The sequence below is a fragment of the Felis catus genome, chromosome C1 (genome assembly GCF_018350175.1).
Source record: "Felis catus isolate Fca126 chromosome C1, F.catus_Fca126_mat1.0, whole genome shotgun sequence".
Classification (NCBI taxonomy): domain Eukaryota; kingdom Metazoa; phylum Chordata; class Mammalia; order Carnivora; family Felidae; genus Felis; species Felis catus.
Genome location: NC_058375.1, coordinates 97,972,343 through 97,999,446, shown reverse-complemented (window position 1 = coordinate 97,999,446; position 27,104 = coordinate 97,972,343). Strand labels below are relative to the sequence as shown.

General features: G+C 38.1%; 1 protein-coding gene across 4 annotated transcripts in view; it reads left to right on the top strand.

Annotated features, from left to right (window-relative positions):
* Nucleotides 1-702: 702 nt before the first annotated feature.
* Nucleotides 703-27,104, top strand: part of CSDE1 (cold shock domain containing E1) — a 38,808-nt gene continuing 12,406 nt past the window's right edge. The window contains exons 1-11 of one of the 4 annotated variants that reach the window (XM_011285081.3): nucleotides 703-857; nucleotides 9,433-9,819; nucleotides 16,326-16,472; nucleotides 18,139-18,337; nucleotides 19,606-19,715; nucleotides 20,116-20,208; nucleotides 20,827-20,924; nucleotides 23,897-23,978; nucleotides 24,327-24,455; nucleotides 24,565-24,690; nucleotides 25,548-25,760. In XM_011285081.3, coding sequence (XP_011283383.1) covers nucleotides 16,335-16,472; nucleotides 18,139-18,337; nucleotides 19,606-19,715; nucleotides 20,116-20,208; nucleotides 20,827-20,924; nucleotides 23,897-23,978; nucleotides 24,327-24,455; nucleotides 24,565-24,690; nucleotides 25,548-25,760 — 1,188 coding nt within the window. In that variant the 5' untranslated portion in view covers nucleotides 703-857; nucleotides 9,433-9,819; nucleotides 16,326-16,334. Of the gene's footprint in view, nucleotides 954-9,432; nucleotides 9,820-16,325; nucleotides 16,473-18,138; nucleotides 18,338-19,605; nucleotides 19,716-20,115; nucleotides 20,209-20,826; nucleotides 20,925-23,896; nucleotides 23,979-24,326; nucleotides 24,456-24,564; nucleotides 24,691-25,547; nucleotides 25,761-27,104 lie in introns of all 4 variants that reach the window. The other 3 variants (XM_011285082.4, XM_011285084.3, XM_011285083.3) reach the window with 3 other exon arrangements.

Below are 27,104 nucleotides of genomic sequence, written 5' to 3'. Positions count from 1 at the left end.
ACCAGAGGGTACTGCCCTATTGTTTGACAAGGGATAACTCATTGAACTTTTCTGTGGCCACAATGAACTATTTTCTTTCTTCCCCATACCCCGTTGGATTAATCATCATTTGCCCTGATTTCAACCTTTTGGTTACTGATTCAGCCTCTTTGATTACCAGGTACAATACGAATACCTTCTGGTGACCAAAAGGTCAGTTGAAGGAGTTTTTTGTTTTTTGTTTTTTAATGGTTATGCTGCCTTGCTCACTCTTGTCCGTCTGTTGCAAGCACTACAGTTTCTTCGAGACAAAGGTCTCACGTAGAACTTCCAAACTACCTTACTAAAACCTACTCTATACTAACGAAAATTCCAGTATATTAGAGCAGACAAGAGAAAAAAAAGCCTTGCGCTGTGAGGAGAAACTGGGGTTTGGGGCTTCTGAATGATGTCCGAGAAAACAGAAATCCTTTATATGACATTCCTGCATATGCCCTCCAGATTGTTCGTCCTCAAAGTTTAGCCTGGTCTCTCTGTCTAAAGCATATTCAGGTTTGCAAAGATCAGAGACGCCGAAAGTTACCCGCCACCCCGCCCCATGCGTCCCAGCGGAGTCAGTAAACACGGAGATTGCTTCCCGCACCTCAAGGGGGAGGGAATGTAAGGGAACGTGGGCACCATCTTGGTTGTGGTTAAGCGCAGCGCACTAGTTGGCGTCATTCAGACCTCATGCGCAAGCGTATTAGGAATACGCTCCCCCTCGCTTCCCGTGCACGCGCTTAGAGCCCGCAACTCTCGCGAGAGAAGCGAGATTTATTCCTACGTACCGGGCCGTGCTGCTTATGGCGGCGCTGGAGAGGGGGCGCTGAGCTGTTGGGGTGAGTACGACCTCAGGGTCCAACTGGGGGTAGTAAGAAGCCAGGCTAGGTGCGGATGAGAAGACCAAGACTAACAGGAGAGACTTCTGAGTCAAGGTGGGCACTCCTAGAGCTCTGGGCAGGGAAGGTTTCACCCTGAGTCTTATCCCGGCTTTTCCACCTGGCCCCCGTTTAACTGTCTAAGCCTCACGTCAGGCCGCAGAGCTGAAAGGAAGAGTCGAGGCCAGGCAGCCGCGCGTTGTGGTGGTGGTGGTGACTAAAGTGGGGGGAGGGAGCGAAAATGGAGGCTCCGACCGCAGCCAAGATGGAGGCAGGGGTGCGGGGCTCGGGCGCGGAGGCTGCTGGGAATTGTAGTCTGGCCACTTCCTCCTCTGCGGCTTGGCGGGGGAAACGGGAACTACAAGTCCCGGCGGGCGGGGCGAGGGGGGGTGGTGGCGCGGTCCTTTGTGTGAGGCTGGAAGAGCCGGAGGCAGAGGGGCCTGCTTTGACTCCGGACCCCATAGTTTACTGGCAGTCACCTGCTTGGGGATCTGACTACGAGTACCAGAGCGCAGTGCGGTAGTGGCGCCTCCTTTGTGTATGGACTGAGACCCCGCTCCGTCTAAATGCTTAGAGACACCCCTTTCCCCAGCCACGTCTGACACAGTAGCGTAGCCGAAGTGTCATCTTTACTTCCACTCACCTAGAGCTGTCTGTCTTGATTCTGAACACCCAACATTCCCTTCTTCGCTTACCCCTCGGCTTCTTGAGAAAGGGAACCAGCCCCTAATGGTGGGCACGTGGCTCTCATTCCTTCATCCTGGGGTTAGGGCGTACTCTATTAGAGCTCTGTGGAATCGTCCTTAGCACCATCTCTGCCGCTTATGGTGCCAGAGCCTGGCCCCTGTTGAGCAGCGAACGACTTGGCTTCGTCATTCTCTGTAGAGTGAGTTTTTTTAGAACCCTGGCAGGAGACCCTTGAAGATTTTAACCATCGATCGATATTTTATCAGTAGGAAATTTGGGGCGCCTGGCTGGTTGAGTCGGTAGAGCTTGCAAACTCTTGGTCTCAGGGTCGTTTTTAAACCCCACCTTGGGTGTAGAGATTACTTAAAAATCTTTAAAAAAAAGAAAAAAAACACTATGACAATTTTAGTGCCTTGGTTCTTTTAGTTTCAGGTTTTCCTTTAGAAACACCCAGATGGCTCCTCTCTTGCTTGACTCAAAAGTGAGGCAGCCTTCAATCTGCAAACACAAAAATCTGAACACTGTTGTAGGAGGTAGTTGTTTTGCACCTAAAGTGAGTGAAAGAATGGTTCTCTAAAGAGTTTAGAGACAGGATTAGAGGGCGAGGGAGGACGTCCAAAGACACTGTAGTAAAATTTCCTTTGAGAGACATAGTTTTTTATCAGGATGATATGAACTGCCAGCTCTTGACCAGAGCTACTGGCCTAAAAAATGCAGGTACCAAATTATAGCTCATAAGTTATTCAATATCAAAATGCTGAGTAATTTTCATTTTGAGTTTCTAGAAGGTAGGCATTTTCAATACTACATGGAGGGGCAATATAATACCTTGGTGCTTTTGGGGTACTAATGAAAAATAGGTGTTCTTGGTGTGGGTTAAGAAGAGGGTTTATATGCCTGAATGGTTGTGTGTGTATGTGGATATATATATATATATATATATATATATATATATATATATATGAGTCATAAAATCTGGGTAAATATTCAGCCTTGTTTCTTTTTGTTTCCTTTTAGCCTTAGGCTTGAAATAAAAGAGATGGTAGTGGTTTGAGTGATTTTGCAGCTGCTCTGGATGTTTACCATTGGGATGAGTATTTATAGCAGCTGAGTTGAAAAGTAAAGTATTTGAGGCGCAGAAGATAGGTTTTCTTTTTTTGTAAATAAGTTCTGACTTAACAAGTATGACCTTTAGAGTGTGGTTGAAAATTCTGGTAAATTCCCGCAAATCAAAAAATGAGAGCGTGAAAGCTGACATAAACAGTCCTGCTTTATTCCACTCCTGTTTTCCCCTCCATCCATCTAAAGACACACTGTGCAGAGCCATCCAACTTGTAAAAAATATTTTTTCTGGGGTGCCTGAGTTGCTCAGTTAAGCGTCTGACTTCAGCTCAGGTCATGATCTCAAGGTTCGTGGGTTCGGGACTGCCTTGGGCTCTGTGCTGACAGCTCAGAGCCTGCAGCCTGCTTGGAATTCTGTCTCTCCCTCTCTTTCTTCCCCTCCCCCACTCGTGCTCTCTCATGGTCTCAAAAATAAATTATAAATGTTAATAAAATGTTTTTAAAATATTTTTTCTTTTAAGTTGTCGAAAAATATACATAACATAAAGTTTATAATTTTAACCCCCCCCCCTTTTTTTTAAAGTGTATGGTTCAGAGATAATAACTTAATTCACATTGTTTTGAGGACCATACTTTTGGCAAGGTAGCTGAAACATGGAAATGCTGTTTGGACAGATTTTTAAGGAGCTGAACTGTAGGACTGTATTATAAAATAAAAATCTTGATTTTGTTAAATAAACACAAAGAACTCTGCCTTCTTAGCTTTTGTCTTTTCAAAAAATGAAAGGGAAACTAATTTGAGATCTTTGACTCAGACTGTCTTATGGAGAGCTGTAAAACCTGGAGGATTTTTCATAATAGAGAATTACAGCGACAAAAATTACAACTTTTTTAAGACTTCATAGCTAGAATATCTACAGGGGTGAAAATGCTTTGGTAGGAGTGACTTGTTTTCTTGAATTCCATCATTTCTTGATGTTAAATTCTTTTTGCCAAGTCAGGATTTTAAAAATTCCTTTGTCTTGATACTGGAATGTTTCCACTTCTATGTAGGAGTACCTAGTTAAAAACAATACAAAACTTTTTTTTCAGTTCGTACTGCCAAGTCTGAGGAATTATAAAATGTATTTTTCATTAAGGTTATTAAACTGGGGTATGATGTTCTAGGCAGTATTCTGTTCAGAAGTACTGAATGGGCATTTTATTTTTGAAGTGTTTTTATATTTAATGTGTCCTTTAATGCTGAGGTTTAACTGTGTAGTTGAAAATAAATTGATTAGCAGTTTCTTCACGGTTAACATGTTGGCTATCCATTGGTTTGTAGCCCTAGCCAATAAATAACCAGTTAGTTATTTACGCTTTTGCTTCTCAAAATGCAGTACGTACAAGCTCTTGCTATGGTCAGGTTTGCTAGATACTGCCTCCTTTTATCTGTGAAAGCCTTTGCCAAAGAGCCTTTTGTTTTCTATGTATTGGGCATGCCAGTACCTTTTTCCCTCATGAGTCTGTACCTGCTGTGACCAATTTGGTAGTCATGTATGGCACTTAAACTGTGCACAATTCTGAATTGAAATGTGCTATAATTGTAAAATAAACATCAGATTTCAAAGAAAACTTTTTAGATTGACTACATAGGGAAAATAACATGTCAGATATATTTGGTTAAATAGACCTAATAAAAATTAGGTTCACCCTTTTCTCTCAATTTTAACATGATTACCAGAAAATTTTAAATTACATGCATGGTTTTGCACTATATTTCGCATGAACAGTGCTGGTCTACACTATTTTCTGGTTTTGTGTTTGGAGCATTTAGCTCCTTCCTACACTGGCATTTGTCCTATTTCAGAGTGCTAGTGTATTATAAAAGCGGTTAAGTGATAGATGGAGATAAAACTTTAAATGTCTTAGCAGCTATTCAGGTAACTAACAACCCAGCGTAATTGTTCTTACTGAACATATACAAAAAGATAGTTGCAGTAATTTGATTTTCTCTAATTTCTGCCTGATATGATGGCTTAAATTGGTTAATTATCTAAACTTTATCATTTTCCTTAGATTCTAAAGCAAAGGTGAATTATAATGTTAACCACTTCAGTTATACAGGTAATAGCAAAATATGACACACTTAAATTTGTCTTGAGTTAAAGCACCTAGAAATATGAACTAGTGCTGCCTAATTGGATCGTTGCTCTTCTCAAAAAAAAAAAAAAAAAGTATTTTCTGGGCACCTGGGTGACTCAGTCGGTTAAGTGTCCAACTCTTGATTTTGGCTCAAGTTATGATCTCTCAGGGTTTGTGAGTTTGAGCCCCGCGTCGTCGGGCTCTATGCTGACAGCGCTGAGCCTGCTTGGGATATTTCCCCTCCCTCCCTCCCTCCCTCTCTCTCTCTCTCTCTCTCTCTCTCTCTCTCTCTCTCTCTCTCTCTCTCTTTCTCTCTCTCTCTCTCTCTCTCTCTCTCTCTCTGCCATGTCCCTCTCTTACGAGCACCCACACGCGCTCTCTAACATTTTTTTTTTTTAAATTAAAAAAAAACTACTTTTCTGAACAAAGTGGGTTAGGTGGGAAGACTTACAGCCTAGCCTGTCATTAACATTGTCTCCAGGTGAGTGCTGTACAGACTTTGAGAATAACTTGTCAAAATGACAAACTGGGTTATGTGATATATTTTAGATGGATTGTTGGCCACGTAAGTGTAGTGGTTCAACATTTATTATTTAGTGCCTGCTGTTTGCTTGTCTTCTACTAGGCCTTTTGAGATAAAAGAGCAAACAGGTGATGATACTTTTAAGACCGTTGAGATAGGAATACCTATTTGGATTATCAGTTCAGTTAAAAGAATTAGCTTTTAACTTCCGACTGAAGCTGTGTGACATAATAGTTGATAATTAACTAGTGGTGATACTGTTTCCATACAAAACAAAGGAAAAGGGAATTGATTACTTAGCAATGAGGGAGGCTCTGAGATCAACATTTAAACTGTTCCTTAGTATTTTGGTTGGTACTTCTTTCATGTGACTTAAGTATCTAGCTTTTGGGGGCTAGAGGGAATGCACTGCATTCTTAGGGTTAAGGCAGAAGAGTTGTCAGTACCGCCCATGAATGTTAATAATCTTGGCATGAGTGCATAGCCAATTTTATTAAAATGCCCAATGGGTACTTTTTAAGTATTTCATTAAGTGTTAATTTGACTGAAAAGTGTTTTGTTAACCATAGAAGTCTCATAGCTGTGAAGATACTAATGAAGTAAAATTCAGCCACTTGCAGTTATTTTTGATAGCTGGTGCATTTGTTTGAGCTTTAATAGATCCTAATAGGCTTCATTAGTGCCCCAACACTAACTCTGCAATGCTCCAGATTTTAGATTCTGGAAGTCTCATTTCTGTGTTACTAAGTGACAATCTGGACAGTTTTTAACATAATACAACACCCTAGAACTGGGTTAATCCAAATTTTTCAAGATAAGTTGTTTCAGAAAAAAACAAATATCATATGATTTCACTCGTGAAATTTAAGAAACAAAACAGATGAACATAGGAGAAGGGAAAAAAGGAAGCAAATCCTAAGAGACTTAATGATAGAGAACAAACAGGGTTGATGGAGAGAAGGTGGGTGGGGAATGGGTATTAAGGAGGGCACTTGTGTTGAGCAATAGGTGTTATATGTAAGTGATGAATTACTAAATTCTCCTGAAACCCAATATTACAGTATATGTTAACCAACTAGAATTTAAATAAAAATTACCAAAAAAAAATTCTCACCTCTTTTATCAGATAGCACTTTTGGGGTCTTTGGGTTTGTAAATAGAAGTTGGTAGAACTGCTGCACTTGAATTGTGGTGTGCTTTTCCTATTATGGACTAACTGCCTTTTTTGCTGTGGTAGTTTCTGCTGTGCTTAAGTTTGGCAGTGCTGGATTAGGTGCTGAAGGGGGCTGTGATACAGAAATAAACTTGTGGGGCACCTGGGTGGACTTTTGATTTCAGCTCAGGTCATTATTTCACGGTTTGTGGGTTTGAGCCTCGAGTTGGGATTCTCTCTCTCCCTTTCTCTGTGACCCCACTGTCCCCCCCCCCCCACTCATGTACACTCTCAAACTTAAAAAAAAAAAAAAAGAAAGAAACTTGTTTCATAATTGGAGGAACAAGACACATAGCATGAAGTAAGCAAAGTGCAGAAATGACTTAGTACCAAAAAGGATGATATGATGTATGCAGTGGGAGTTACTGCCTCACATAGTGAGAATTAAGGTATTAAGTCTGTACTGTACAGAGGAAGCTGTTTTGTCACTTTGAAGATGGTAATATTATCTCTTTGTGGGAAGACCCACATGCACAAAGAAGGCTAGAATTCAGGAATCTTCCAAGGGTTATGTTTAAGAATTAGGCAGGAAAATGCACCTATCTAGGAGACCTGGAGAGCAATTGAAGGTAAAAGGTGGAAAGGTAGAATAAAGAACACCTTAAAATGGTAGTTCTTAAATCCTGCCACGAGTCAGAATCATACGGAGAGAGGAGAGATAAAATATACCAATTCCTGGGATGTAACCCTCGTGAACTTGAATTAGAATCTCAAGGTAGGATCCAGGCTTTGATTTTTTTTTTTTTTTTTTTTTTTTTTTTTAGGTTGCCCAGGTGGTTGGGTTGGATGTGTAGCCAGGATTAAGAATTTCCCATCTAAAGTGCTAAAAAAATCATTGAAGATTTAGGACAATGAGATGAGGTGAAATTGGAGTTTTAGATCAGTCTGGCAGTATTGTGTGACAGAAAATGGAAAGAGTTGACACTGGAAATGAGCAGATGTATTAGATACTTATACTAAAATATGTGTCATTTAGGTATCTTGAAGGAAATATTGATAAGACTTGCGACACTGGATGTGGAGGTAGAGAAGGAGGAATCAAAGATCATAACAGAAGTAGCCTCACTTTAGGCCAATTAAATTACTTTTTTTTTAATGTTTAGTTTTGAGAGATAGAGCAGGGGAGGGGCAGAGACAGAGAGAGGGAGGGAGGGAGGGAGGGAGGGAGAATCTTAAGCAGGCTCCTCATTTTCAGCACAGAGCCCAGTGTGTGGCTCAAACTCACAAACCGTGAGATCATGACCTGAGCCAAAATCAAGAGTTGGATTCTTAGCCAACTGAGCCACCCAGGCACACCATAGGCCAATTAAATTACTCTTTGAATGAGGACTGGGCTTAGGTATTTTTTAAAGCTTCCCAAGTGATTTGAGAACCATTGGCCTAAGAAATATCTAGTCTGGGAGATAAAATGATCCAAATAAAAAGAACAGTATATAACAGCATTTGATATTTGAGGTAATAATACAAAGTCAGGGAACGTAAGGTATAGCCACAAAAAAACAAAAAACAAGCCACAGATCAGCTCTTGATGAGTTTTCATTTTGTGTATGAGAAACCAGAATTTAGAGAGATGAAATGATTTGTTCAAGCATTTTACTAGTAAGTGTCAGTGGATGGACTGGGGCTCTCCTGGTCTAAGCTATTTCACAAGCTCTGACGTCTCACCTTATAGACATTCTTATTTCTGAGGTTTCTAAAATACACTATTCATCTCTCAGCATATCTAAAACCAAATCTACCTTTTTTTTTTCTCCCTGTGTAAATCGTTTTGCTAACAGCACCAGTTAATATTTCGGTCAGTACAGAAGAAACACTTTTATGGCTAATATAAAGCACGATTCTGTGGTTTTACCTGTAAATATATTTCGCTTCCCATCTCTTCTCATCTTAATTGTTTCTTTTTTATAGATATTTTTTCTCTATTTCTGGCAACAGCTCAGAAATACAGATTTCTCAGAAAATGAGATTTCTGTTACCTTCACTAACTTATCTCCCATAGGATTTCAAGACTTAATATCCTTTCATCAAGAGCTAAGGCTCTCTATTTCCTGTTATATCAAGTTGAAATACTTCATAATCTGACTCCACTACACCTGTCACACCACGTATCCCATTTCACTTTAAGCCAGCCCTCTGTTCTGGCCAGACTAGACTGTTGATTCCTCTGAAACAACAAGCTGTACTTGTTGGCCATAGTCATTCATGTAATAATAAACCTCCCTTGATGTCAGGCATCAAAAATCATATACATGGTCCCTGCTTTCAAGGAACTTAAGATTCAGTGGCATACCCTGGCTTGGCATACCCCGACATGCCTAGAATGCTTGACTGTTTTATTTCTCTTAAAATTTGCCTATGTCCCTAAATTAAGCCTGTCTCTTATTAAACTCCTTCTCTGTGCTCACCATGTTGTTTCAATGCACTTACAGTGGTGAAGAAACAACAAGTAGTAGCTCTAGTATACTGTATGTCATAGTACTCCGATATTGGTTGGGCAAATTAATTTTTGGCATTTGGTCCTATATTCTAGTTTTTCTCCATGTATAACTTATCTTCTCTGCAAGAGTGTAAGTTATCTGATGGCAGGAACTTGTTTATTTTCCATAATACCTACCATAGTACTAGATGCTTATAAAACACTTGTATTAAATTGAATATTATGCTTTATAACTTAGAACTTAAGGTGTGGAAGTGTCAATTAAGGACTGAAATTCCTGTTTTGAGTGTATGACACCAAAGGAGGTATCCATTAGCACTTGAGAGATTGCTCAAATAACATCAAATGAGTGTGCTTTCAAGTTTCTTGCATTCCTTGTTTAGCCAATGAATGATTCTAACTTTATGAAATGAGCTTGTCACCTCTACCCACCCTCTGTCTTGGTTCTTTTATGTAAGTTATACTTAATGTCTTCATTTTTTATCTCTAGTATGAAGTGTAACAGAACAGATTTTACCACCTGAAACTGCTGCTTCAAGTTCAGATCAGGCAAGGAACAAACCTCGAAACAACCAACAAGACCAAAGAAGAGTACACTTAAGTTGAAGACACAACACTTGATCTGAAACAAGAAGTTTGTGCCTACTCAACAGCTTTGAAAGAGCACTTCCCAACGCTGCTAGTAGTCTTTGTTTTCTTCAGTGCTGTACTGTGAGATTGCCCGGTGCAGCAGCAGTTGTATTCTTTATTAGCTTGATAGATCATTTTCTCTCGCTCTTTTTTTTAATACTAGCAACTTTCATCCTTTGAAACGTGTGCTGAAAAAGAAGAATCAGCAAATACTACTGAAAGTGCAATATTTGATTATCACTGCGAGGTAGGTTTGTAGTTTCCTTTTGGCAAAGGATCCGTTTGTAATTTCAGAAATCCTGATTGTTTTGGCCAAATATAAAATCTTATTAATGTCTTCTTTTCTAAAGCTATTCTGAAAACAATTTATATTCTCAGCCATTTAGTCTGAAAATGTCAACACTAGATTATTTAATTTATTATCTCTTACTGGACAAGGACAATATTGATGGCCAAACTATGGGATTTTTCAAACAAGATTACATTTGTTAATACATGTGGATCTCTCTTAATGTATCGGTCTCTTAGAAAGGAAAACTCCCATTGCATTGTTTAAAAGTTAGAATTTCAGTTGCAGTCTGTTCAGCGATCTCTGTAAAGGTAAAGAAAGCCTAGAGAGAAGGGACATTTGAAGGCGAATAGTGCTTTAAGAGGGAGAAGAGTCTTCGTAGAGGCAACAGAATGAGCAGATTCAGGGAGATCTGAAAGCATATAGTATATAATGAGTGGTCTATTATGAACAAAGTGGGAGATACAGTTTTGTGGGTAGAGAGAGTAACTAGAAAGGAAAACTTGCTGGAGGAAGGTTCTGAAGGTCCCAATGTATTTGACTTCGTTCTATAGAAAAGTCATCAGATGTTTATATTTGTAAGCAAGGGCTTAATGGGTTTTTTAATTTCACAACTGAGATAGCTTTATTGCTTCAGGTTTTAAAATTATATTTTCAGAAGTGTATCTTTGAAAACAAGTAGGACAACTTTTTAAGAGATAGACTGAGGGTGGGAAAACCTGTTAAGAGCAATGGATAGGATATAAGGAAGATAAAAGCTAGGGTATAGGCAGAGAAAGAGACAGTAGGTGTTTTTAGTGGTAGAAGTGATAGGACTTGATAACCAACTGAATGTGAAAATGAGCCTGGAGGGAATTGACCTAGTCTACCCAGTTATAGAAGCTCGAAACCTTTTTGTTCATAGGACTGGGGAACTTTACATGGGGACTTGTTGAAAGCAAAATATATTGTGGAACTCTAGTGCATTCATTAGATAGTAATCTGAAGTTGAGGAAATATGCTAGCATGGAATATTAAACAGTGGTTATTTGGGGAGGGAGGATTATAAAAGGCAATTGTCCTTTTTAGTCAGCTTTCTAAACTGTGTAGAAATAGAAGCTTGGAAATCAGAAAGGAGTCCTCGCTTTATAAGTAATAAATGAAGAAGTACCAAAGAAGAGAATGTTCAAAGAAATAAAGGTAGCCAGGAAGGAACACCGAGGAAGATCATTTTAAGGAGAATTTGGTTGATAACCCTTTTTTAAAATGCTGCAGTTTCAAATAGAATGAGGAATGAGAATATTAGGTCATTCCTAGGTTGTCATCTTACAAAAGCTTCCTCACCATTTCAAGAAGCACTTGGGGCTTTAATCTGTAATTTATTTAAAAGTTGATGAGCCTGTTGTGGTAATGATCATACTGTGGACCAAAATTATTCCTTAACTGTGAAAATTACCAATCATACCAATTTATTTAAATTATCTGTGTTCTGTAAACAGACACTCAGTTACTCAGTTTTAAAGTTATTGTACCATTTGCTTCTTCTGTTTGTTTCCTCTTAACCTCCTCATTTGATTTTTAAAAAATAATTTTAGATTTCTATCAGTTGTGCTGGATTAGATAAGGTAATGCAAATTGAAACTGTACCATTTTCTTTAGTCTTCAGAAGAGTAAAAGTCTAGGCACCCCAACATGAACTTTTTTTTTTTTTTTTTTTAGTGTTTATTTTGAAAGACAAAGAGTACACTCATGAAAAAGAGGGGCAGACAGAATCCCAAGCAGGTTCCACGCTCAGCAGGGAGCCGGATGTGGGGCTCAATCTCACGACCAAGGGATCTGAGCCAGAATCAAGAGTCTGTTGCTTAACTGACTGAGCCTTCCAGGCACCCCTCCAATTCTTCTTTTGTAAAGGGGTGGGTTAACGTTAATGACTTTCCAATTTTAAAAATAAATATGTAGGGAAGTTGGGAATTTTTATCTGTTGGATTCTGTATATGAACACAGCCTAGAACAGTATTGATGTAGGTACTAAAATTCTTTCATGAATAAGGCAGCGGTTAAGAATGTGGGCCATGGGGGTGCCTGGGTAGCTCGGTTGAGCGTCCAACTCTTGATCTCAGCTCAGATCTTGATCTCAGGGTCTTGAATTCAGGTCCTGCTTTGGGCTCAATGCTGGGCATGGAGCCTACTTAAAAGATAAAAAGAATGTGGGCCATGGAGGGGTCCTGGCCGGTTCAGTCAGTAAAGCGTGCAGCTCTTAGCCTCAGGTTGGTGAGTTCAAGCCCTATATTGGGCATGGAGCCTATTTTAAAAAATAATAATAATACGGGGCCATAGTATCAGTACTGTATTCTGTCCCCATTTACCATTTTAAGACACCTTCCAAGTGTTCTCTTGAGAAATCCGTGAGCATTAGATTAGACTTCTCTGGTCTTTTTAAAAATACATTTGAAATCATATTGTATAGATAATCTCTCTTATTTGTCATTTCATGTTATAGCATAAGCATATTTGTCCATCCTTTCTAAAGACTGCATGGCATTTATACAAATTGTTGTGACTTGACCCAGTGTTAGACTAGATTGTTTCCAGACGTTTGTTATTAAAACATATCAGTGAACACATTGGTGCATAAAGTGTCATTCACACATTTCAGATTGCAGGTTTCCTGCATTGGAATTATTAAGGAAAACAACTCCACATTTTGATTCATGTTGCTGCATTTCAGAAAGGTTGCACCAGTTTACCAACATAAAAGTATTTGAGCATATTGTTCTTAGCCTACTTTCTCACTATTTTCTCACTATTTTTAAATCTTTAATCTTTGGTCATTTGATAAATGAATAATTTGCTTTATCAAAATTTTGATGGTCAAAACTGAAGTTTTTCTTGTATTTTATGTTTAATGAGTGGTCTTTATTTGTATAAATGCTTGCAGTATTTGACAAATGAGTGCCTAATATGTGCCAACAACTGTTTGTCTAGACTGTAGGAATTTAACTTTGAACAAAAAGTCCTTGCCCTCATGGAGTTTATAATCTAGTACAGTAGGCCTCCCCTTATCAACAAAGGGATATGTTTCAAGACTCCCAGTGGATGTGTGGAACCTCAGTACTGAACCCTGTATAAACTGGTTTTTTTCTATTCCTACATATCTGTGATGAAATTTAATTTGTAAATTAGGTGCAATAAGATATTAATAGTAATTAACCCAATTATATCAGTATACTATAGTTAAAGTTATGTTGAATGTATCTCTCAGAACATCTTATTGTACTGTACTTGCCCTTGTTGTAGTGATGTGAGATGATAAAATGTCTACATGATGAGCTGAAGTGATGAATGACATTTGCATGTGGTATAGTGTGAGGCTGCTATTGACCTTCTGACAATATGTCAGGAGGAGTATCACATGCTTCCAGACTGTGGTTGGGGGGTAGGGAGGTGGGTAACAAATTGCAGAAAGCAAAATGTGGAAAAGGGGTGACTTATTATAGTTTAATTCCACTGATTTGCTTACATTTCCTTAATAATAACGCTGATACCTTTGTGTTTGCATTTGTTTTCCTTAGGTTTGGGTATAGAAGGTTGTCCTTTTTGTATGTAATCATTGAGTCTTTGCAGTTTTTTCTGTTTTCAAATCTAGAAAGTCTTCCTTCCAAAAATTTTATGAATATGCATGTTTGTATTTAATATCTGTTAGAGTATTTAACTAGGTCTATCTTGATTATATTTTTGTATGCTGTAAGGTGAACAACTAAATTGTTCCCCCACCCCCATTTAAAAAAAGCCAAATAACATTTACACTCTGGTCCTTTCCTTCCATTCCCCCTCCCCCCTTTTTTTTGATGTGTCTTTATCTTAATTTTTTACAAAGAAGCATCTGTTGTTGAGCTATCTGTTTTTTCCATTGGACTTAACACTTTTATGTAATTGGCGTGTGTGTGTGTGTGTGTGTGTGTGTGTGTGTGTGTGTGTGTGTGTGTTTAACGAACTTTCTTTTTGTTTAATGGCACTTCTTTAAAGTTTTAGTGGTGCTGGTTAAGAAAATCTTACAGTGCCATAGAAATGTAGTTTAGCCTGAATTGTAAAGAATTCTTTGAAGAGAAGGGTGTTAACATATTGCTTTATCTAAAGTTGCTCCAGTGCCATGTTTTTCCTAAAAGAAAGATGAGGCCCCCCAAATGGATAAAGGATAGAGAAAGAAACTTCAGTCAGGAAAGATGGGAGGAGAAAGGAAAGACCCTTTTTCAATTCTGCTTTGATACTCATTTTGAGGTGAGATGAGACTAAAGAGCAATACAGTCCAAGTTCCAGAACCTTTGTTGGGGAATAATAATCGTAGAGGGAAAGGATAGCTCTGATTCCTTGTATTTCTGTTTCATTTTCCCTTAGAAAAACAAGTCTGACCTTGTACCTGCAGGAATATGTGATAGGACTGGAGACTTGAGAATGTGGTTTTGGGGACTTCATGGCCTGTGTGTTACAAATCACAGTATTGTGTTCTTACCTGTATGGTAATAACTCTAGTCCAAATAGCACAGCTTGAAAGTCATGATCCAAGACATGTCTTGGATCTAGAATATGGTCTTCAAATTAGTTTGATCATATTGTTAGTTAAAGCATGTATAGTCAGTGTGTATATGTGTAGATACTTCTAAATCGTGTAATTATACTAGACACATCGCATTTGTGTTATAAAACATAGTCCTACAAATAAGGAAGATAAAGATGGAAAAGGTGCCTGGTTGGCTCAGTCAGAAGAGCTGGCAACTCTTGATCTCGGGGTTGTGAGTTTGAGCCCCGTGTTGGGTGTAGAGATTACTTAAATGAATAAAAACTTCAAAAGAAGAAAAAACATCTAACTTACATTTTGGGATGTCTGGCTGGCTCAGTCGATAGAGCATGTGACTCTTATTAATCTTAGGATCGTGAGTTAAAGCCCCACATTGGGCATGGAGCCTACTTAAAAACAAAAGATGAAATAAACAATACCATAAAAACAGTTTACCTATTAACAGTACAGAAACTTCCCCCTCACTAAAAATGTTATGTCTAAATGCTTAGTTTATAAGTGTTTTAAAAATGTATACCATCATGAATTAACATCAGAGGGACAGTATATATGCAGTGTGTTTTATTGCTACTAGTATAAGTCTGTATCATAGTCTTGATATTAACGTTTGGCAGACTTATCAGATCTTAAATTAGATGATCATTTTACGTCATGTAGAGGTTAAAGAACTAATACTAGGATTAGAAGTGTCAGGGCCCATTTTCTTTGCTGGTGCTTGCCTTATATTAACATTTTTTTTCTATCTAAGAGTCTTCTGTAGCAATCTTTTTCAACCGTTTGTCTTTTTGTAAAAAAATTTTTTTTAACGTTTATTTTTGAGACAGAGACAGAGCATGAATGGGGGAGGGTCAGAGAGAGAGGGAAACACAGAATCCGAAGCAGGCTCCAGGCTCTGAGCCGTCAGCACAGAGCCCGACGCAGGGCTTGAACTCATGGACAGTGAGATCATGACCTGAGCCGAAGTCAGACGCTCAACTGACTGAGCCACCCAGGTGCCCCCTCTTTGTCTTTTTGTGAGGGCTGTTTAAACTAGATAGCTACATTTGTCCACTTAATTGGGCAAATATAAATTGTAATATACTGAAAGTAAATGAATGAGGGCTTCACTGTCAGCCTCTTGTGGAGTTTTTCACCCTCCCTCAGAACACCTAAGTAATGTATGCGCAGTGTGATATTATCTGACATACCACTCAGTCCTTTCCTGAAAATATATGATATTTATAATAAAGCTAAGTTTATCTATGGGCAAGATAAATAATATAGTTGTAATATTTTCTTCCACATCCTATTGGATTATTGTTGTGCATACTCTGAAGAGTCAAATAACTGAAAATACTGGATTCTGTGTGAAGTTGTGAGACGTTGAGAAGAAGTTGGGCTGAGTTGTGTCATTGTAGCAACCACCAGTGACTCATTATGGCATTTAAAAAATTGTAAATGTGAGGCGCCTGGGTGGCGCAGTCGGTTAAGCGTCCGACTTCAGCCAGGTCACGATCTCGTGGTCCGTGAGTTCGAGCCCCGCGTCAGGCTCTGGGCTGATGGCTCAGAGCCTGGAGCCTGTTTCCGATTCTGTGTCTCCCTCTCTCTCTGCCCCTCCCCCGTTCATGCTCTGTCTCTCTCTGTCCCAAAAATAAATAAACGTTGAAAAAAAAAATTAAAAAAAAAATAAAAATAAAAAATTGTAAATGTTGTGGATTAGGGATTGTGAAAGGGCTTTAAAAGATACATTTCAGCTTGACCTCTTAATGTTAACACTATAATTTCTTTTGTCAATAGAAACCTGATTCAGTGAATTCTGTTTTGCTGAAGTAACCTAATGGTAAATCTTTAAAGGTATAGAAGTTGACTGTCAAGTGTGTGTTAAATTGTTATTGATCATAGTTATAAACATTGTGCTATGTTACCACAGCTGTTTGAGATGGAGAACGTTTTTACTGTATCATCAGATCCTCATCCCCCTCCTGCAGCCCCTCCTTCACTTTCTTTACCTTTATCTTCATCTTCTACCTCATCTGGGACTAAAAAACAAAAGAGGACCCCCACGTATCAGAGATCTGTAAGTCAGGGAAACAGTCATCCCAGCTCATTTTGCTTTGTGTTAAGAGCATGACTTAGGAGGGCCACTCACTTTGGTTGAAGTAACCTGCAAACTCACTTTCTAACTTCTCTAGGCATTTCCTTCACCCTGAATCATGAAAGATAAGTAGTTTAGGCCTTGCTACTCATAGTGTGTCCAAGAATCTAAAGCATTGGTACCACCTTGGGAGCTTGTTAGAAGTGGAGAATCTCAAACTTTGACTCCTGCCTCCACTGCAATCAGTATTTTGTATTTTAACCCTAGTTCAGAACCCAGATTGTAGAGGTAGGCCTTCTTGGTTTAAATCCTCTACCATTTAACTTTGGCAAGTCATTTAACCTTTCTGTGTCTGTTACCTCATTAGTAAAATGAGGATAATATTACTTTCTCTTGGGCTTTGTAAAAAATTAAATGAGTTCATGCATGTCAAACAGAAGAATGTCTAGTATGAAAGAACTAGAACTTAATTACCTACAGATTTAATGGCTTTGATTTGCATGGTTTGGCCATTCCATGTACTGTTTAACTACTCATACTTGGGTTTATTGTTCTACAGTCTTAGTCTTTTTATTTTCCTAAAGAAAAATATGTTTATTAATAGTGCCCAACATCACATTTAAATGAAAATGCTTCTTAATAAGTCAAATTTTCAATGGAAGAGTCTAAAACTAGTAAAGATGTGGATATGTTGCTGTCATGGTAAATCAGTTACAGACCTAATCTCTCCTAGGGATTTTTCCTCTTTTATCCATCACTTACATTAATAATTTGTTTTTATGGTTTTACTCAAATAAGGCAAAATGAAGTCTCCAATGTGATAGACTGTATTTGATGATCTAACATGTTCCATTGCATTATATTTAAATAGCTCTTTTCACTAAAGAATGTTTTCCTTTGTTTTACCTGATCGCAGAAGCAAATGACAGTATTTAGAGATTTCATCAGCATCTGAAACGGGTGAAAAGATTTCTTTAAATATACTGTGAAATGATTAAAACATTTTTAGATTTGAAGAGTTTTTGTTGTCATGGACTTCTGTCTTAGAAAAATCCTGTTTTCTAAGGGTTATCTTTCACTGAAGAATCTGTTGCATTACTCTAATATTTTGTAGTTTGAAATAAGTATTGCATACAAAGTTTGTTTTGTTTTCATCTCTACTAATTTAAGTAATTGCCTTTGGATGCATGGCTTACCAAATAGTGTTGATTTCTATTTAAGTTTCAAAGTAGGTGTTAGCAAATTTCTTAAAGAAGTGTTTTGGTAGTCTGGGTTGCCATCCCTTGAATATCAGTTACTTTTGTTCTGAAATTATCGTTTTAGTAGTAATTTGAAGTTAACATAAAGGCAGCTTATACTTAACGTAGTTGCTTTACCTTAACACTAAATTCCAGAAATCCTATTTGTCTGGTAAGTGAAAATTCTACCATAAATTGGGGCAGTTCCTTAAAATAAATGGAATTATTTCTTCTGAAATATTTTATTAGCTAAACTAACATTTCAATAGTAAAATCCCATAAACTTTGCTTTACCGATTTTATCTTTATTTTCTTTGCTTGTTTATATTAAAAATTTAGTGATTTGTTAATCATAAAATGCTTTAATGTACAGATCTGAATATATTAAGTTCTTTTTCTTCTTAAAACAGATGAGCTTTGATCCAAACCTTCTCCATAACAATGGACACAATGGGTACCCCAATGGTACTTCAGCAGCACTGCGTGAAACTGGGGTTATTGAAAAACTGCTAACCTCTTATGGATTTATTCAGTGTTCAGAACGTCAAGCTAGACTTTTCTTCCACTGTTCACAGTATAATGGCAACCTGCAGGACTTAAAAGTAGGAGGTAATCTGTCATTGACTATTCTTTTTAAAAAACTAATCACAGATTTCTCTTGCATATCATCTTGCTCGTGACAGTGTTCTACTACTTTTGGCCTTTTAATTGTCCCAGTTACTGAAATGTATCTCTGTAAACTAACAGAATCCTGATTTCTCTTGTGGTGGTGTCTTTTTGAGGGATAAAGGACTAATTGACTTAAAGATATCTTTGAATATTTTTTAAATAGATACTTGGAAGATCTAATTGTTCTCCCCCATAATAATGACTTTAGCTGTATATTAGATTTTAAACCAATGAAAATATTAGACCTTTATAGTGTTAGTTTTGACTGTTTTATTAAGTACTGATTTTGGTAGTACCTGAGAAAAATAACTCCTACAGTGTCACCACTTGAACTATTCATCTTGGCTGACACCATAGAAATTACTTTTACATGTGAAAATGTATGGCTTATTGGAAGACTGAAGTTACAAAGTGTCAAGGTGTGTGTGTTTAAAGATTTTATTACAATTTTTTTAATGTTTTTATTTATTTTTGAGAGAGAGTGAGGGAGCATGAGCAGAGGAGGGGCAAAGTGGAAGGGGACAGAGGATCCAAAGCAGGCTCTGTGCCTACAGCAGAGAGCCTGATGCAGGGCTTGAACTCAGAAACCAGGAGATCATGACCTGAACCGAAGTTCAGATTAGATTCAACCACCCAGGCACCCCCTCGGTGTGTTTTTTTTGTTTTTTTGTTTTTTTTTTTTTTAAAGTATCTTTGGGAAAAAAGAGCAGTAGTTTACATGCATATTTGGCATACCAAATACTCTAAACCCTGCAAGAACATTATTTTGGCTAATCCTTACTTTGCAGATGAGGAAACTGAGATACAGAGAAGCTTAAGAAAGAAGAAAAGTTGCCAAAGGTCATGATCTTTATATCGCCTCATTTTCACTATTTGTTAAATGTGAAAACTAAGACGTTTCTATCTTAGAATAAAACAGTGGTTCTGAAGCATTAGTATGTATCAGAATAACCTGGAAGGCTTGTCAAAACAAATTGCTGTACCTGGTGCCTAGAGTTTGTCTTTCAATAGGTCTGAAGTGGGGCGGGGCCCAGGACTTTGCATTTCTGCTAAGCTACCAGGTAATGTGCTGCTGCTGGTCCAGGAACTGCACTTTGAGAAGTCACTGGTCTAAAACATCTCAAATGCTACGTTAAGTTTGGCTTGAAAGTGAAGTACCATTTTGCCAAAATTAGTCCAACACATACAATACTTATACTTTATTTTAGATGATGTTGAATTCGAAGTATCATCTGACCGGCGGACTGGGAAACCCATTGCTGTTAAACTGGTGAAGATAAAACCAGAAATCCTCCCTGAAGAACGAATGAATGGACAAGTTAGTGGCTTTGATGCTTTGTGTTTTCTTAGGGCCCTGCATTTGCATATCTTTCACATTAGAAAAGGAAGATTCTCCCCATCTCCTCAGTTTGCACGCAAGAGAGCTATAGCATATAAAGATTACTATCTTAAAATTCTAACAGAAGCACTGGCATTTCTTGACCTGAAATAAAATATGGTCAAGACTCAATTTGGGTTTTTACATATAACCCTAAGACTACACTTACAGTCAGCTTATGTACTGTAAGTTTGAAACTTGGCAGCATGACATCCTCTTGTGGATCATATTAAAATGCATCCCTATGTATAGTATAGAGGATATTAAAATTCAGTTAATATTGCACAGTGCTGCTCCTGAAATGATTAGCAATGGAAATTTTTTTTTTTTTGACTGGTAGGTTGTGTGCGCTGTTCCTCACAACTTAGAGAGTAAATCTCCAGCTGCCCCGGGTCAGAGTCCAACAGGGAGTGTATGCTACGAACGTAATGGGGTAAACTTGTGTATTTTTCTTAAACCTTTGCCTGATCCACCATGTGGTCTATAAGCGTACTTTAAAATTCAAAATAGAAAACGTAAGCTGCAGTTGATAAATTCAGTTTTAAATTTGGTTTCTAAGAGACTTCGAGTGCAGCATAATCAAAAACTTTAAAAGGAAAAAAATCCTTAGGACTTCCAAGTGTCTTAGCTTGCCCAAGTGTGACCTTAGTTAGAACATTAAGGTAAAATGTTCCTTTTACTCGAATTTTTGGGGGTTGTGGGAGGGGATCTTTTTTCTGGTTCTTTTTAAGCACTAACTCCATCTTTTTTGTTTGGAATGCCTTACATAAAAATTGTTTTTTTGAAATGTAACTACAGTCTCTGGGCAAATGCTTCCACGTGTGTAAGCTTTTTGAAGTTGGATTGCTGCTCAGCTGTGGACTCGCAGAAGTCATCAGCATCATGGAGGGGAAGTGTGTGTTTATATGAATAAAACAATGTACTTGTCATAAAGCATTGTTAAGACATTTGGTTTAAAATGCCAGTTTAAGAGGTATTTAACAAAGTAAATCACAGTATACAGAGAATATGCATCCTGCCAGTATAGTAATAACAACTTATTAATTCACAGGAAGTGTTTTATCTGACTTATACCCCTGAAGATGTCGAAGGGAACGTTCAGCTGGAAACCGGAGATAAAATAAACTTTGTAATTGATAACAATAAACAGTAAGTTCTTTTTTTCCACTTAAGTTGGGAGTTTTTGTTTTGTTTCTTTTGTTTGTGTGTCCTCCTCCTCCCCCCCAAGGAGAAGAAAATTGAAGTACATTGAAAACCTAACTTGTAGATTTGGATAATTTTAATGATAATTTTCATGATCTTTTTTTTTTTAATGTTTATTTATTTTTGAGAGAGAGAGAGAGAAAACACAAGCAGGGGAGGGGCAGAGAGAGGGAGACACAGAATCTGAGGCAGGCTCCAGGCTCTGAGCTATCAGCACAGAGCCTGATGGGGGGGCCTGAACCCACAAACCGTGAGATCATGACCCGAGCCAAAGTCAGACGCTCAACCGACTGAGCCACCCAGGTTCTCCTTCATGGTCTTTTAAACTTTTCATCAGCTAAGCATTTGAGGGTCTATGCTATGATGGGCACTGTGCAGCTGTCAAAAATAGGAATATAATTAAAGTTACGGTCCGAGCTTTCAAGGAGCTGTTCTAGAAGTCCGTGAAAGTTCTGCAGTGCTAAAGAGAAGTTTTGAGGGAAATGGTGTAAAGTCACCAGGGAGATGAGGGGGGGAAAATAGCATTCTGAGTAGAAGTGTAATTTTGAGGAAATGGCCAAAAGTTTTGAGTTTGATTGAATTGATTAGATCATAGGAAAATGAAGTTTGAGCTTTATCCCATAGTCCTAGGACTCTGGAGGGATTTTAAATTGGGCGGGGGGGGGGGGGGGTGGGGGGGGTTGGCGGCAGGGTAGGAGCAGAGATGGAGGTATGATTGGTTTAGATCATTGAAGTGGTGGAGATGGTAGACTTTTGAAGGGTAGGTATACGCTAGACTAGAAGCAGTGACTTGAGAGTTAATATGCAAGATGAGTGTCTACTATATGCATAGGCCAAGGATGGTTAGGTGGAGAAGTTAAGCCATTGATTGGATAGAGGTGTATATTGGAATTAAGGAAAGGAGAGTTCCAAATGCCACTTTTCTGGCTACTGGACAGATGATGTCATTAACCACAAGATGCAGCAGAAAGTACTAAATGTGGGAGAAGAATTATACTTATTTTGGCATTTTTTTAAATAAATGTTTATTCGTTTTTGAGAGAGCAAGAAGTGAGCAGGGGAGGGGAGGGGCAATGGGGAGGAGTGGACAGAGGATCCGAAGCAGACTGCGCAGAGAGCAACGAGCCTGATGTGGGGCTCAAACTCATGAATCGTGAGTTCATGACCTGAGCTGAAGTTGGGCCCTCAGCCAACTGAGCCAAACCAGGCTCCCCTTGTTTTGGCATTTTATGTAGGTGAAGATCATAAATATGTAGTTGCATGTAGAAGTCTGAAACAAGCTTAATGGACAGGATATACAGCTGTTGAATTCATCAGTATGAGCAGTTAAGGAAAATGTAGTTAAGAAAGCTTAAGGATAAGGGGCACCTGGGTGGCTCCATCAGTTAAGCGTCTGGCTCTTGATTTTGGCTTAGGTCATGATCTCATGGTTGTGGGTTCGAGCCCCACATCAGGCTCTGCACTGACAACGCCAGAGCCTGCTTGGGGTTCTTTCTCCCTCTCTCTGCCCCTCCTCCCTTCCTCTCTCTCTCTCTCTCCCTCTCCCTCTCCCTCTCCCTCTCCCTCTCCCTCTCCCTCTCCCTCTCCCTCTCCCTCTCCCTCTCCCTCTCCCTCTCTCTCCTTCCCCCCCTCTGAAAAATAGGCTTTAAAAAAGAAAGCAAGCCTAGGGAAAATTATTTTTGTACAAGCACAGAAGGAAGTTAAAAGTAGGAAGTTGGAAAAAATGCTAGGAATGCACTTTACAATAGTGTAGAGAAAGCAAAGTCCGAAGAGCATGTGCAGAATTATTAGCCCTGAATCTTACCTCTTGTCAGACTAAAAGGAATCAGATTGAGTTGGTGGGTATATTAATAGTTTCAGTCTAAAGCCCTCCATTTGATCTTAGATAGGAATCTAGGGGATAATTTATTAAGTTCCTGTATGCCAAGCACTTGTACTAAATGTATATAATTGTTACTTCTGAGAACAGCTTCACCTGATCAGTGTCTTCATCTGTAACACAGAGTATGTTCTCATAAAGTAACTTGCCTAAAGTCATACAGCCTGTAAATAGCAGGTCTTTGAACCCCAGTCTGGCTCTAAAGTCTTTCACTGTAGTAAGTTGCAAAGACAAATAGTATATTTTCCACTGTCTTCATTAGTCTGTTAAATTTTTGAAATAAAAACCCCAATTGGGTGACAGTTTGTCTGTGAAGAATTTACTTAGCCTTTACCTTTTGTTAAAACAACTACACCAATAGCCTGCACCATCTTTAAAATGAAATCAAATTTACATTTTCCTGCTCAAAGATGAGGACAGGATAACAACATGTAGGGTCTAATGGGTTTCAATGAAGATGAATGTCTTTTTTGTTTGTTTTCGTTTTTAAAGCATAGGAAATTTCTCCTTTAATCACATTTATTCAACCTTCTTTTATGGCTGTTTAATCAGAAATCATTGATGGGATAGCTAGTAAATTCAGCACTCGTTGCAAACAGGGACCATTCCGTATCCATCTCTATATCCCCAGTACCTTTAGTTTGCGGCACAAGATACTCAAATGTTTACCCAATAAATGACCTTCCTAAGACTTTAGATTACCCTATTTGGTTGCATTCAGCTTATGACTTTCTTTTGTTGTAATAGAAAAGCATAGGGTATCTGTGATACTCTTTTAAGATTCTAAGAGAAAAATGATATATATGTGTGTGCCCAATTTAGAAGGCTAGAGAATTTGAGCAAAAATCCTTTGCATATGAAGCCATGTGAAAAGGATCATGTGTCAAAAACTTTATATTTGCTCTTTGTGTTGACATAAAATTGAGCTCTCAGAAAACTGTTTCTCTAGATTCCTCATATCTAACCAAGCCAATGCTTTTTTTTTTTTTTTTAAACCCCTTTTTGATCCCCCCACCCCCACCCAATTATTCCTTTCTAGTACTGGTGCTGTAAGTGCTCGTAACATTATGCTGTTGAAAAAGAAGCAAGCCCGCTGTCAGGGAGTAGTTTGTGCCATGAAGGTAAGTGTCATCAAATGTGAAAAATTTGAGGTTTTTGTTCTTTGACTACTTTCAGTCCATAATTCAAACCCAAGCCTTTGGTTCTTTCTTTTCTTTGTCTTCCTTTTAAAAATATTTCACTGGTAATGTCAAAAGTAATCTTTTAAAATTTCTTGGTTACTAATTCATATTTTCTTTACAATAGGCCATGTAATTGATACTGTTAATGTTAGACCTAGCCAAATACATTGTTTCCAGGGCAGTATAATTTTACAACAAGGCTTATTGACTGTAAATTGTAATCATAAATATGTACACTGAATAGTACCTAATGTTCCTATTATTTTTTTGGGTTTTGCTTGTCTTTAGGAGGCGTTTGGCTTTATTGAAAGAGGTGATATCGTAAAAGAGATATTCTTTCACTATAGTGAATTTAAGGGTGACTTAGAAACCTTACAGCCTGGAGATGACGTGGAATTCACAATCAAGGACAGAAATGTAAGATAGTTGACTAACTTGATCTTCGGCCTTCTTTTAAGGTCAGTAGTGAATTACATTTTTAGGAAACACTTAAAATTAGATGATCTCCTCCTCCCTTCTGATTTAGGGTAAAGAAGTTGCAACAGATGTCAGACTATTGCCTCAAGGAACAGTCATTTTTGAAGATATCAGCATTGAACATTTTGAAGGAACTGTAACCAAAGTAATCCCAAAAGTACCCAGTAAAAACCAGGTAAATAGTCTTTTTCAGAAGAGTTTTCTATTGTCTCATCAGTAGAACAGTTTGATACACAGAAATTTTATTCAATTAATATAATTTTATGGTGGTGGAACAATTAAATATTTCTCTTTTTATTTATTTTTTATTTTTTAACATTTATTTATTCTTGAGAAAGAGCATGAGTGGGGGGGGGGGGGGCAGAGTGAGAGAAGGATGCAGAATCCAAAGCAGGCTCCAGGCTCTGAGATGTCAGCACAGAGCCCAACACAGGGCTCGAACCCATGAGCTGTGAGATCATGACCTGAGCTGAAGTCACACGCTTAACCGACTGAGCCACCCAAGCACCCCAGATATTTCTTGATATATATAATTAAGCTAAACGAGGGGCCAGTGATTGATATGTCCATGAATAGGTTTTGTTTTGTTTTGTACTGGGTGATCAGGAGAAAGGGACAAAAGAAATGCTGGTTAAATTGGGAAAAACCATTTTAGGTATGCATTTATTGGGGTTCTCTCCCCCCTCCTCCCCCTCCTCCTCCACCAGTTTGTTTCTTTTATGTGGGAGGTAAGGTGAGGAGAGGAGACTGCTGGTGTCATTGCTAAAGAAATGTGAAACCTAAAAGACAAATTCTTTTCCTTAAATAAAATATCTCTGTCAGAGTGCAGGATCTTAACTGCAGTGTTGTGATTTTATCATGTGACCACAGAACACAAAGTTTGCAAATTGGGCTTATGTTGTCAACATTTTTTTTCCCTGTAGGGAACTGTTTATTATAAATAACATGGGTTTGCTGTGTGTTCTTCTTGTTTGACTTAGAACTAGGAAGGATGAGAAATCTCCAGCTAAAATAGTTTTTCCTTCTCATCAGAATGACCCATTGCCAGGACGCATCAAAGTTGATTTTGTGATTCCTAAAGAGCTTCCCTTTGGAGACAAAGATACAAAATCCAAGGTGACCCTGCTGGAAGGCGACCATGTTAGGTTTAATATTTCAACAGACCGACGTGACAAATTAGAACGAGCAACCAACATAGAAGTTCTGTCAAATACGTTTCAGTTCACTAATGAAGCCAGAGAGATGGTAAGTGTTGGATATTATTAGATATTTGTATTCAGTATGGGGGCCTAATATTATATTCAAATTTGTAATGCTATAGTGAAAAGCATTTAAGTTAATGATGACATGGGGCAGCTTCCTTGTGAAGTGACTAAGAACACAGATATTTCAGTCAGTCTGGGTTTGGTAACTGACTCTGCCAGTTATCTTGAAACAGATGTGAAAAAGTTTCAGAATGGAAATGTGTACAGGAGGAATTCTAAGATCTTTTGAGAGTCCGTTATTTTGTGGACCTTAAATATGAAGACTGAGAAAATTCAAGTCTATCGTTGTAGAAAACAGATCTTCCCAAACTGTTCCATGTTTAGTAAACACTCTATAAGGTTAAGTAGGTTTTGGATTTTTGGCTTTTACAGCAGGAATTTGCAAATTCTTTTCAGTGGGTATATGTCCAGGAGTGACCTGCACCAGAAATGTTTCCCAAACATGTTTTATAAGCTCTGTTTTCATAAATGAACTGCCTCAGATGTAATTTATAGTTCAGTTGGGATCGTAACATGAGTGGTATATCTCCGTGCGGTCAATGGAACTGGGTACATTCAATGAAAATTTAAGTTTCTTGGGACTTAGAACCTTTATCTTTGGAGAACTGATCTTGTTTGATACTTGCAATGTGCTTTTAACTTTATAAATTTTGAGAACCAAATGAATGGGTGGGTGGGTGTGTGTGTGTGTGTGTGTGTGTGTGTGTGTTTTAAACAAAAAGCTTCTCAGGTAGGGTCTATTTTGCTTGACAGTATAGACTACATTGTCGAGTAGCTTGGCTGCCATCAAGATTTAGCCAAAGATTAAATGTCAGTATATTATTTATGCTATATTCAAAACTGGTTATAGAATAGTCGTCAGTAATAATACAAATAAATATGCAACATGTAAGTCATTGGTAGGTTGATAATAATTGTTTCAGTAAACTTCTGAGTACCTGCCATGTGCCAGCTAACTCTGGATGTAATTGCCCTTACAAAGCTGATAATTTAGTAAGGGGGAAAAATGAGGAAAGGATTTCGTATATTTTGTTTATCTTCAGACCTTAATCTTAAGCCTTTCCTGCACCTAAACTCACATAAAAATGTTTGAGATTGAGACTAAAAAAAAAGTTCCCTTTAGTTGACTTTGGAAGTATTTGAAGTATTTGTGTAGATTTTTAAAATTTCTAGATGTTGTCATAAAGCTTGGGCCTTAGGATCCATAGATTTAGAATCTTTGTTTTCTACCACTTATTAGCTGTGTGCTTTGAACAAACTGCTTAACTTCAGCCTCGATTTCCTCATCTTGCAATACAGGGTAATAATACCGAGTTCACAAATT